The 12,164-nt window shown below is 45.7% G+C and overlaps 1 protein-coding gene across 1 annotated transcript in view; it reads left to right on the top strand.

Annotated features, from left to right (window-relative positions):
- The first annotated feature begins 1,207 nt into the window (after nt 1-1,207).
- LOC147610691 (DUF21 domain-containing protein At1g55930, chloroplastic-like) overlaps nt 1,208-12,164 on the top strand; it is a 128,106-nt gene continuing 117,149 nt past the window's right edge. Inside the window, 1 exon segment of the mRNA XM_086785129.1 lies at nt 1,208-2,192. Coding sequence (XP_086641255.1) covers nt 1,554-2,192 — 639 coding nt within the window. The 5' untranslated portion in view covers nt 1,208-1,553.

Raw genomic sequence — 12,164 nt, 5'->3', positions numbered from 1 at the left:
TGAATTGAAGTGTTATAACTGTGAATCACCTAAAACCATGAATGTCTTAGTGACACTCGTGTTTGTGAATGACTATGCTCATGTTTGTGAATAAAATTCCAAAGCTCATGTCCATGAGCAAAGTGTTTGACTCATGTCTATGTCAGTGGACATTTCAAGTGTATAACCCCATGAGTGGAATTACGAGCATGAACTTAGTCAAGTTTGTGAGTGATTGTGGTTGTTTCAAGTATATAACCATGAGTGGAATTACGAGCATGAAATTAGTCAAGTGTATAACCATGAGTGGAATTACGAGCATGAAATTAGTGAAGTTTGTGAAGTGATTAGTTTAATTGTGACTTGAAACAACCACATTTTTCAAGAAATCACATTTGTGAATAAAAGGTCGATCAGGTTTGTGAATCAAGGATTTCTTAAATAGTCACATTTGTGTATTAAACATCAATCATGTTTGTGAATCAAGGATTTTTATAGTCTGTTTGTTCACTTGTCTTGGATATTCACCTTTATGAACAAAGTTTTGCTCAGTATGTGAGTCACGGATTGTTAGTCACAAAGTCATAGTCAAGTATATAAGTCATGGATTGTTAATCACAAAGTCATAGTCAAAGTTCTACATCCTTGATTGAAATTTTGGATTCATAATCCACGAGTAAGGGATTGCTCTTGTCTTGTTTTGATTCACATTTTTCTTTTGCTATTAGGAAAAGATGCATCCTTATTAATTGGTACTCACAAAGGGTGATGAGCACTATAACTGTATTTGAATCGGCTTTAGTTGTTGGATGCTAAAGAACTATAGCATTCACACGAAGAAGCACCTGAACCACAAGTCAACCCTCCCTAATGTGGAGAGTGGTTTTCTCGAAAAACAAGCAACTTGAACAAGGGTCAAGATTTGTCGTTCACATAACCAATTGGTCCTTGCAAAAGTGTGCTAGTCCAAGTTAGTAGATCCCTACTACCATGTGCAATGGTTAGATGAGGGCTTGTAGCTAATGAACATTGAAGTCATAGAGTAAGGGCTCTTCATAACTTGTAGCAAAATGATGTGTCTAGTCTTCGCCTCTGGGCACCATTGGTGCATACGTGAACCAGTTAATTTTTTTTGTGAGAATTGGCATAGTAATAAGATATGCCAGAATTATTTCTGTTTGGAAGACATGGCTTTCATTAAGAGAAGGATTATTGTACTAGAAGCAATGAAGGTTATAGAAAATGCTTGGACACGACGATGTTGATAACAGTTTACCGGGAAAAGAAACTTTGGCATTATGTATTCCTTTGTTTAATGGATGGATGGTCTCATTGCCACGTTTATGAAGGGTGCCTAGCCCACGGTGTGCGGAGCTGCTAGCAGGATTCAACTTTGTGTGCTGCTGCGCTATACGCTCGGGTACTCGTCTCAGGCTGGATGACAGGCACGCCTCAGCCATGGCTAAGGAAGCGAACACAGTGTTGGATAAAGCGTGGACCGTAGGCACTCTTGCCCGCCATGTGCAAGCTATCGCCCTTTGAATTCTTACCATTAGGAACCTCAACGCATCACTATGCAGTGCACTCAAGCTATCCAGGACTTGAGTCCTCTGGGCGTGCGAGCGAATGGCCTCTATTCGCACGCCTGGATCTCTACGAGCCACCGCCTCGCAGCCGCAGGTCTTTACAAGAACCCCATTGCCAGGAAGCAAGAACTCTATGTACAGGGTATCGTGATGTCTTTGCTACGACATCACAACAGGTCGTCGTGGCAGCAGGACAGACAGGTTTGCGAGAGGTATGGATGGGAGCCTTATTCCATGAGCCCTAACCCTAACAGGCTGACTTTCAGGGAAAGCTTTCATTGTGCCGCAGCTGCATCTGTTGTATGCCAATGCGATGATGGTAATGGTAAAGTATGGGGGAAGCAGGTGGGGCAGGCCCTGCTACATGCATTCCTGCTTGCTGCGGCGTGTGCATCCTGCCTTCTCTCCAGGCAGATGGCATATGCTGCTGCCGCTGCTGATCCTGGTCTGCTGCACCTCCCTTCGATTCTTCAGCAATCCAAGGATGGGCTTGGCTTGCTCTGGCCAAAGGTTCTTCAGGTCCTGGGAGTCTTCAGGGATCAAGGAGTGCTGCTTTCAATTCTTCTGGGATTGTCTGCATTCTTCTCAATGGCAGAAACGTCCATAACGACACTCTGGCCATGGAAGGTTAGTCTCTCCTTGAACACCTTGCATGTGTGGGCAATTTAATCTCATGATAAGACGCTGCTATTTTTATTTTCTCTGAGTCTACAGCTCATTTTGTTTAAAGAAGTTAGAGTCACTTCTTCTTGTTCAATGAAAGAAGGAAGCACCATGTTTTTGTAAACCCTGTGGGGCCATCTGACATTCTCTTGCTGCTACCCCTGTTCTCTCTCTAAACTGAAGTGCATTTAACCTTACATGCTCTTCTTGAAAAACAAAATACCTTTTCTTCCGTGTGCACTGTCCCTGCATGGTCTTTGCTTATAGCATACTCAATCAATCCACTAAGATGCTGAAATATCTTACTCCATGTGATTTGGCATTCCGTCCAATGCTGGTTGGGCACTTAAAACTTTGATGGTCTGTCTTCATCACAAAGTCTGCAGCATAAAGGAGATGTTTCATAGTCTGTAATGAATTGATAGTGGTCGAGAGTGCAGTAGTTGAACTCTGGTCTCACCAACATCCTATCCTCACATGCTATTGGATGTCGATCCTGGTACAAAACTGCACCCTATTGCATGATACATTAAAGTAATGAGAAAGGGACTATCTGACCATGACATGGCCAAAATTAGGGGACTGGCCGACTGCTGGTCGGCCAGGTCCTGGACAAAAACTCCTGGAAATGCTGCAGTGTATACGCTGACTGACAGCCCTTCCATGTCCTCGACCACTCCTTTCCTGCCCACAACAGTAACATATGCTCCTAACCTAATTCTTTATCTTGTTGCCCTTCAGCATTAGTCCTGGGATCAGCCTTGCACATGTCTTGCACATGACATGGTGGGGCAGGGATTTGGAGGTGGGGGAAGAGGTGGCTGATGGGGGATATGATAGAGGGAGCGTGCATAGGAGTGCCATGTGTTTGGCCATGTGATAGGTGTGGGGGGGCGATGTTCTCGGAGTTTCCTCCAACCCTCTTTGCAGTTTGGCCCTAAGAAGAGTTGTCGGTATAGTTTATCCTCTTTCTAAGCGTAGAACTCCCGTTTCTTGTGTTGGGTGAGGCGTTGAGAAAACCATTGCGCTTGTTGGCACTTCATGATTTTCCCAATGTGGACCTCATGCTTAAGACAGGAGCGTGGCTCGGTATTCATCATCATACCAACAATTATGGGGCATAGAACCTTATGGTGGCTTAGCGGTAGATCCCCGTGTGCGGATGAAAGAAGTGGTGATAGATGTATGGAGAATGCTGGTGAGCTGTAGGGGGACAGAAGGATCCACATCCTGGAGGTGGCAGTAGATGTGGTCGGAGTAAACAGGGTCAAGCTTGTGATCAAAATGGACCTGGGTGTAATGTGAGATGGGGGGTGATGGCGGGGGGACGGGTGGTGTGTAGTTAAGAGTGAAAGAGAGGTAGGCATTGTCAGCTTCAAAGGGGCGTGGTGGGATCGAGAATTTAGGGAGGTGTGCCAAAGCCGGAGATTCCATTAATTAGTCCATAGTGCTGGTCACTTCTTGAGTTAAGGGAAGGAGGTGAGGGTGTTGGAGGAGGGCCATTGGGACATCCCGTTATAGATAACAAGACCATGTGAAGCTCCTAGCTCTAGGAAATGTCTCCCATACACTGTGGCCTCCTCACGGTCTTGTGATGATCTTTGTATCCTCGTGTCAGCAATGTCTAGCTCTTGTAGTATGATAGGGTTGTTTAGATTAAGTAGTAGGACCTGGTGACTCCTTGTCGTGGCGTTGAAGTCCCCGAGCAAGAGGACTTCCCCACGTTGTGAGAACTCTATTGTATCCCCATATAATGGTAAGTATGGTGGCTGGCCATGCTATGCGGCATAAGGGGAGTGGCTCGGTGCTAATGCAAATAACACATGGCAATGTGGACGACTCTGTCCCCAGTAAGCTGTAGCCACACCCAAAGATAACGTGTCCTCGTCCTTTTAGACGATGCTAAGAATCTTTCGGAGGTGGGGTCTAAAAAGGACAGCTATCCCTCCTGAGCCACGTACTCCTGATGTGCGGGTCTTGCTTCGGAAAGCTAACTCCCACTCAAACCCAGCTATGTAACCCTCTCAAGGCTCTGATGAGTGTCTGTATAGAAAATGACATCCATGCCGGTAAGAGTCTCGCTCAAACCGCTTGGATCTGAGGATCTGACCATAGGGTGTCATTGCAGTTCCATTTTGCGAACTTGAGGTGTTTGGTCTCATAGACCATGTGCCCCTATTTGGGGCGACGCCCAATGATAATAATCCGACCATCTCTGTACATTGCCCACTTTGCGGGCCTCATGAACTGTCACCATCGCTCCCCCGCTGGTGTGCTAAGGATAGATCATCCCCTATGTATACTTGTGTGCCCTTGAGGGCAGCCCGCATATCCAAGAAGGTCTATCTGCTAGTTACATTGGGGAAACTGATGATAAGGGGCTGTTCTCGTGTTATGTCCTTCCTTGCTCTCCATGTATCTGTGAAGGGGGCGGGGTCCTGTCTTCGCTGAGCATTTGGTAGAGTGCCAAAGCATGGGGAAGTTCCCACATGTAGCCCGCGTACCCGCACATGAACGGACCATGCTTTTTACTTTTTTCCTCCACTGGGGTCTTATTTATAATGCTTTGTGGGGGTTTGTGTCTGTTTGCTACCTCCTCCCATTATTTTTTAGAAGTATGCAGCTCTTCCCTAGCTTGCTTGCAGCCTTGAGCTGCTCCATATCTGTCCTCAAGCCCTCACGTGAATTTAGCTCCCTTTCTTCCGTGTTGTGGTCTTTAATAGTGGCCTTCAGGGCCTCCATCTCTGCCCTAAGTTCCCCTATCAGTGGGGTAGGTTCCGGGGTTGCCTAGGTCTCTTTCAGGCATAGTCACATGGGACGCGAAATTGGGACGGAAAAGATTGAGAATGGCCATTCCTTGTGACTATAGAATGACATGGGACGGGAATGGGAACGGGAAGATGTTGCCATTCCCAACATTCCCGAGTCTAAAAATGCCTCCAACTCTGAGCTTGTTGAGCACCAATCTTCAGATACTAGGTTTCCAGATCTCCATGTATCCCTCGGTCCAAGAATGCCTCTCTGTCTTCCTAACACTCCGAGTGGAAGAAACATACCTCCAGCACTGTAGCTGACAATCCTGCTAGCACTTGACCTTTAAAACCTGTATCCATAACTCGCCGTCGTGTGATGGGACTACTACTCACACACCCCTATGAGTCACCCAATCACATGGCAACACCCCCTGATCTCTTTGGTGTTAACTATGGCACTGAGCTCAAGAAAGCTCTCCTGCCAAAACTTGACACCCCTAGCTAGCAAGCTCCCAACCAACTAGTCACGTGTCCATGTGGAACCAACCATCCACAACTCATCATCCCAAAGCACAATCTGATGTCAATCATCTGCTCCAAATTGCTGCTCCAGCCTCCACTGGTACCTACCTGTACCCAATGAACCTGTACACCTGCCATGCATCCTGTTCCCATCCTGCAATTGAGCAAGTACCTGTGAACTTCGACAATAGCTCTCGTCACCACGTGACCTAGCCTGCCTCTGCATGAATGCCGATATCAACCTGGACACCAAGCTCCCAAATCAATGCTCATCCTAGGGATGAAGACTCCCGTGCCTGTACCCTGTAATCCAGAAGGCCATCTTCCTGGGGAATAGGAGTGGCTCACCTTGCCAAGTAACCACATCCCCCTCTCAAAGTGGACACCCTGAGAACCTAAAGGAAACACTTGTACACGAGCAAAACTATGCTGAACTGGCACAAACTCATAGACCCCCTCTTCTGTCGAGAAAGGACTAACTGACAACTGTCTTCCACACACCTCGAGGATGTGAATCCAATTGTGCACCCATGAGTCTGAAAACTCTAACAAAGCAAAGATTGGCCAAGAAAGGGCTTAATGTCATGTGCACAGTGTGTATCTATTGTGTGCTACACGCACACAAGACTAGCTTCGAGGTTTGGGGAAGCTTGGAGCTAGGCAGTGTCAAATCCACACGGATCTTCCCTCGTGATCGATCTTGGTTCGAAACTCGAATCCTGCAAACAAACGAACAACAAACAAGCAAGGGGGTGCAGGCCTGACTCACCTCCCAACCATGACAGCCGTGGGCAAGCCCACAGTCTTGGCTGTCCCCACCGAGCCACGAGCTGAGCTAACTAGGTTGACGTACCGACCAATCTCCTCCTCGCGACGTCCCATACCGCCACGAAGCTGCCCTCGCGGGCCTCGAGACTGCTGCCGGCCTTGGCTGCATAAAGCAGGTGCACGTCTGCACTAGATCCAGGCTCCAAGACCATAGAGCTCTCACAAACTCGCGAGACTCTCTATATTGCAATAACTAACCTTGGCCACCCTTTTATAGGCTCTTGGCCGGTCATCGGGCGTCCACACTTGGCCGCCCGCCCGTCCATACTTGGGTGCCCGCCCGTTAGTATATCCCTAACTCAGCTCGTCAATCAGCCTGCCTAGTTCCAAGCTTCCCCAAGCCTCGAAACTAGTCTTGCATGCGTATAGCACACGGTAGATACCCACTGTGCACATGACATACTCCCCTTCCTCTAAGAGCTCACTCCTGAGCTCACTAAAAAGCCAGGGTAATCTCTCTGAAGAGAAGTCAATGTCTCCCATGTAGCGTCCTCCTCAACACGATCCTTCCACTTGATCTTGTATTCCGTGATAAGCGTATGACGCAATCTTCGTTCACGAAATCCAAGAATCTTTTCGGGTTCGTGCGGAACAAATGTCATGTCCTGGACATCTATAATTTCTTGAGGAGTAACTAATTGATCTGCTCCACCCAGTACTTCCTTAAGTCTACTGACATGAAATACAGGATGAACTTTCACATGAGAAGGCAAATCCAATTCATATGCAACTGAACCAATCCGTCGTGTAACACGAAATGGTCCACAGTATCTAGGGGATAATTTCGGAGATCTACCTGTCCGTAAAGTCTCGGAATCTTTCGGAACTCGCAAATACACCATCGTTCCTTCAGAGAACTCTCTAGGTGAACGATGTCTATTAGAATAAAACCTGTCTCGGTCTTGAGCACTTCTAATAGATTCCTTTGCAACTTGTAACATTTCCTGCATATCTTGCAAAAAATTACGTGCTGCATCATGCTGAAGTCCTGAGAATCCTACTGTAACAGGTGATCTTGGTTGAAAACCGTACATAAGCATGAAAGGACTAAACCCTGTACTCGTATGCTTAGTACTGTTATAAGCAAATTCTAACATAGGAAGATAATCCTCCCATGAACTTTGTCTTTTGGATACATATGCTCGAAGCATATCCTCCAAAATCTGATTCACTCTTTCAGTCTGGCCATCAGATTGAGGATGATCAGAGGAACTCAAATTCAAAGTTGTTTCCAACTTCTCGAAAACAAGTTTCCAAAAGTCACTCGTAAACTTAGAGTCCCTATCACTGACTATGTCCTGCGGTAACCCGTACAGTCTAAACAATTGCTCGATAAACTGCCGAGCTAATTGCGTAGCTGTAATAGTCTTCCGGGTCGGTAAAAATCTAGCCATCTTTGTCAAGCGATCTACCACAACCCAAATAGAATCGTGGCCTTGATGTGTTCTTGGCAATCCGGTAATAAAATCCATGGAAATACTTTCCCACTTATTACCTGGGATTTGCAAAGGATGCAACAACCCAGCCTGTCTAAAGCGTTCAGCTTTATTTGCCTGACAAATCTGACACTTGAGAACATAATCTTCTACATACCCTTTCATCTTCGGCCAATAAAAAGTGTGTTTCACTAATGATAGTGTCCTGTGTACCCCAGGGTGTCCAGCAGAAGGGGCGTCGTGACACTCCCTCAGAATCTTGGACCTAATGTCCGGGATTTGTGGTACACAAATTTTGTCATTACGGAATAGTAAACCATTCCGAATCATCCACTGACCTCCTGCAGCCTGAATGGTAGACTGCTCAGTCACCGAGTCTTGGTCAATCAATGAGCTCCCGTCCTGGATCTTCTGCCAAAATGGACCAAAATAACTATCAGTCCTGCAAAGCCCTCTCAATGACTGAAATAAGTCAGTAGAAATCTCGGTGAACGACAAAGTATTCACCTCTCTAATCCGACTAAGCGCATCTGCAATATTATTCATGGACCCTTTCCGATAACGGATCTCAAAATCAAAATCTTGCATTAACTCTGCCCAACGAGCTTTCCTGCCTCTCAAATCATCCGCATCACACACATACTTGATTGACTGATGATCAGTCAATACCACAAACTTGGAGCCATATAAATAATGTCTCCAAACCTTGAGAGCATGAATCACAGCATAAAGCTCCTTCTCAAGGGTTGGCCAACGAGATTGAGTGTCGTCTAGCTTTTTACTTTCAAAAGCAACCGGTCTACCATCTTGAAATAAAGCAGCCCCGATAGCATAGTCACTGGCATCAGTTTCAAGAACATAAGGCCGACTAGGATCAGGTAGTGCTAAGATAGGTGCTTCCTTGACTTTATCTTTCAAAAGTCTGAAGGCCATATCCAAATCGTTATTCCAAGTGATAGGCTGATTGGACTTACGTCCACGACCTTTCAATAAGTCGGTCATCGGTAGTGTGAGCTGAGAGTACTCCCGTACAGATTTCCTAAGAAAAACAACAAAACCGAGAAAAGAACGAAGTTGTTTCACTGTTCGTGGTATGGGCCAGTCCAAAACCTTCTGAACTTGGTCATAGTCAATGCTCAATCCATCTCTAGTGATCTTGTGTCCCAAGTAAATAATGTCGGTCATAAAGAACTCACATTTACTGAATTTAGCATATAGTCGATTCTGTCTTAAAATAGATAAGACAATCGTGAGGTGTCTGACATGATCCTCAAGAGTACGACTATAAATCAAAATATCATCCAGGAACACCACCACAAATTTTCCCAAATGTTCACGAAAAAGATCGTTCATCATTTGCTGGAAAGTGGCTGGAGCATTGGTTAACCCAAAAGGTAATACGAGAAACTCGTAATGGCCATACCTAGTCCGAAAGGCGGTTCTTTCGACATGCCTTTCATGAATACGTACCTGGTGATAGCCAGTACGCAAATCTATCTTCGTGAAATATTTCGCTCCTGCTAACCGGTCAATTAGGTCATCTGATCTAGGGAGAGGATAACGGTTCTTAATTGTCAGCTTGTTCAATCTTTTGTAATCTATACACATTCTCCAAGTATTGTCCTTCTTTCTCCTAAGCAACACAGGTGCACCCCAAGGTGATTTACTTGGACGGATCTGGCCCATCCTTAAATAATCTTCGAGTTGTTTAGCCAACTCATCTTCCTCAGCTTGGCTCATCCTATAAGGTGGAATACTCACAGGATGAGCACCAGGGATCAAGTCAATACGATGATCTACTGCCCGTTCAGGTGGTAAACCCGATGGCAATTCCTTAGGAAATACATCTTGAAATGAATCAAGTATCTTCTGTAATTCTTTGCTTTCAAACACACTTAATTCATTCACATCCATGGAAGGGATGAGAAAAGAAGAAAGTGGAATCAATACACAATGGAAAGCGGTGTACAAAGAAGAATTCATTATATTTCCAAAATCAATTGTATTTACAAGAGGTCCCTGAGAGGGATGGATACAATCACCTAAAATACTATACTTGGTGTCCCTATGCTGAAAAGAAAAAATATGACTAGACCAATCTATCTGAACATCAAGAGTCTTAAACCACTCAATCCCTAATAACAAGTCTACATTTTCCAGATGCATGACATAGCATTCCAGAGTATCTTTGTAGTCCTGAATCTGGATTGGAAGCATCTCGACCTTGCGATCCCAAACTTGTCTGCCCGCAAGTAGACGTACCTCATAGGTATGGTCGCTGAGTGTCGTGTCAAGACTCAATTTCTGCACAAGTTTGTAGTTAACAAAATTATGCGAACTGCCAGGGTCTAAAAGAATGTGAATTTTATGGCCATTCACTTCTCCATAAACTCGGAGAAGATCATGCATGCCAAATACCTTAGAATTAAACAGACAATCAGAACAAGTACTAGGGCGAGAAAGTACAGTAATTGACGTACCTGTCAAAGACAACTGGTTAGCTGCCTTTGACTTGGGTCCTGCGTTTGACTTGGTACCCTTTTGCTTTGGGCACTCATTACGCATGTGTCCTTTTTCTTCGCAGATAAAACAACGTCCTTCCTTCTTGAGCTTCAAAGCCCGAAGTAGTCGTTTCTTCTTCGCTGGTGTCGAACTTGTATTCTTCGAAGGTTGGTCCGAAGACTTGCCTTCAGTCGTGTTAGCCATAGGTGCGGAGAACTTTCTTTTATGCTTGTTCCCCTGCTCGGTAACGGGTTTTGACTTGGAAGAGACCATCGTATCATCATAGATACGAGCTGAATGAATGGCCTCGTCCAATGTTTTACATTTGTTATTTTTAACCTGTAATCGGTACGAGTCTGGTAAACCAGCTACGAAAAACCCCAACAGAGTAGTGGGATCCATCTTTGTAGCTTTCATCTGCAAGTCACGAAACTTCTGGAGGTAGACCTCATAAGTGAGGTGCTGCGAGGTCATGGTCAAAGCTGAAAACCAGGCAACAACATCATAATCATCCTCTTTCTTGAGGAATTCTTTCTTGAAAATGTCTTCGAATTGTGCCCAAGTCGTTGGCTTTGGATTTAGTTCCTTCCACCAAAGCAAAGCTTTGCCGGACAGGAAACCTGCTGCTAACTGTATCTTCTTTCCATCATCATATGGATGAAACTGAAAGTGAACTTGCCACTTGTGTAGCCAAGTGTCCACGATCTCCTTGGTTCGCTGCTTTTGCTCGCCCCCGAACGGTTCCGGAGTAATATTAGGGCCTAAAGTAGAAGCCAAGGTATCCATTCCCGAGAAAGTAGAGAGGGTAGTGGTTAATAGAGCGATGGAGTTCTGCAAAGCCTGCATCTGGGCTGCGATTTGTGCCTGACGTTTCGCTGAAGAAGCTTCGAGAGCTACTTTGAACTCTTGGAAATCTGATTTTGACACAAACTCGTCAAAAAGATCGGCGTCAGTGCCTTCCGTAGCCGGCAAGCCTTCGCGTTCCACGAGGGGCTCCAACTCTGATTCTTGGGTCGACATCGTGAAGAGGGTACGCGGAGAGAAAATTTGGTCTTTGCACAACAAAAGTGCGAGCGAAACTCGAGAGCTTGAGAGCTTGAGAACTCGAAAACTTGAGAACTCGAAAACTTGAGAACTCGAGAACTCGAGAGATGTGTGGCAAGAAGCCCACTAGAGGGGTTTATAAAGGTTTCCCAAAAGCCAAAAAAACTCGAAAAGCTAGGCTTAGCTTTTGCTTTAGCTTTTGTGTGTTTTTTTTCTTTTCTTTTTTTCTTGAATAAATATATATATATATATATATATATTTATTAATATATATATATATGGATATATATATTCGGTTTTCTTAAAAAAAATAGACACCTTTGGAAACCTTAGAGAGGGGGGGGTTCTTTTAAAATTTAAAATTTTAACCTCCCCTAAAAAAAAAAACAAAAACGAAAGCATAAAAAAAACGTTGCTTTCTTACGTGTGTTTTTTTTTTTTTCCGCATCCCTCCTGGCGCCTGGATTAGCCGGCGGTTGCCAACATGGACTGCTGACGTCACGTGCTGGTGCCTGCGTTTCATACGTGCTGCTGCCGCTGACGTCAACCTGCGCTGCAGGAGTTTGCTTTCCAGCCGGCGCCGCCTGTGCGCACAGGTGGTCTTGGCCATTTTTGCCTGCCCGCCTGGCCTAAGCGACTACGTAGGCCTGGCCTGGGCACCAGCCCGCCTGGCCAGGCGCTGCGTAAGCTGCTGGCCGCCTGGGGGTAGGCCTGGCCGCCTGGTTACATGGCTGGCTGCCTGCGTATACAAGCTGCCTGCGTACAAAGCCTGACAGCCTGCCTGCGTACAGAACCTGCCAGCGCACAAGTCTCAGCCAGCGGTACCCTGCGCATACCACAGCACGCGATGT

The sequence above is a fragment of the Cibotium barometz genome, chromosome 48 (genome assembly GCF_041138505.1).
Source record: "Cibotium barometz isolate CiBa-2024 chromosome 48, ASM4113850v1, whole genome shotgun sequence".
NCBI classification, from domain to species: Eukaryota; Viridiplantae; Streptophyta; class Polypodiopsida; order Cyatheales; family Cibotiaceae; genus Cibotium; species Cibotium barometz.
The sequence above is the reverse complement of the archived record's forward strand: the minus strand, read 5'-3'. Positions and strand labels throughout refer to the sequence as shown.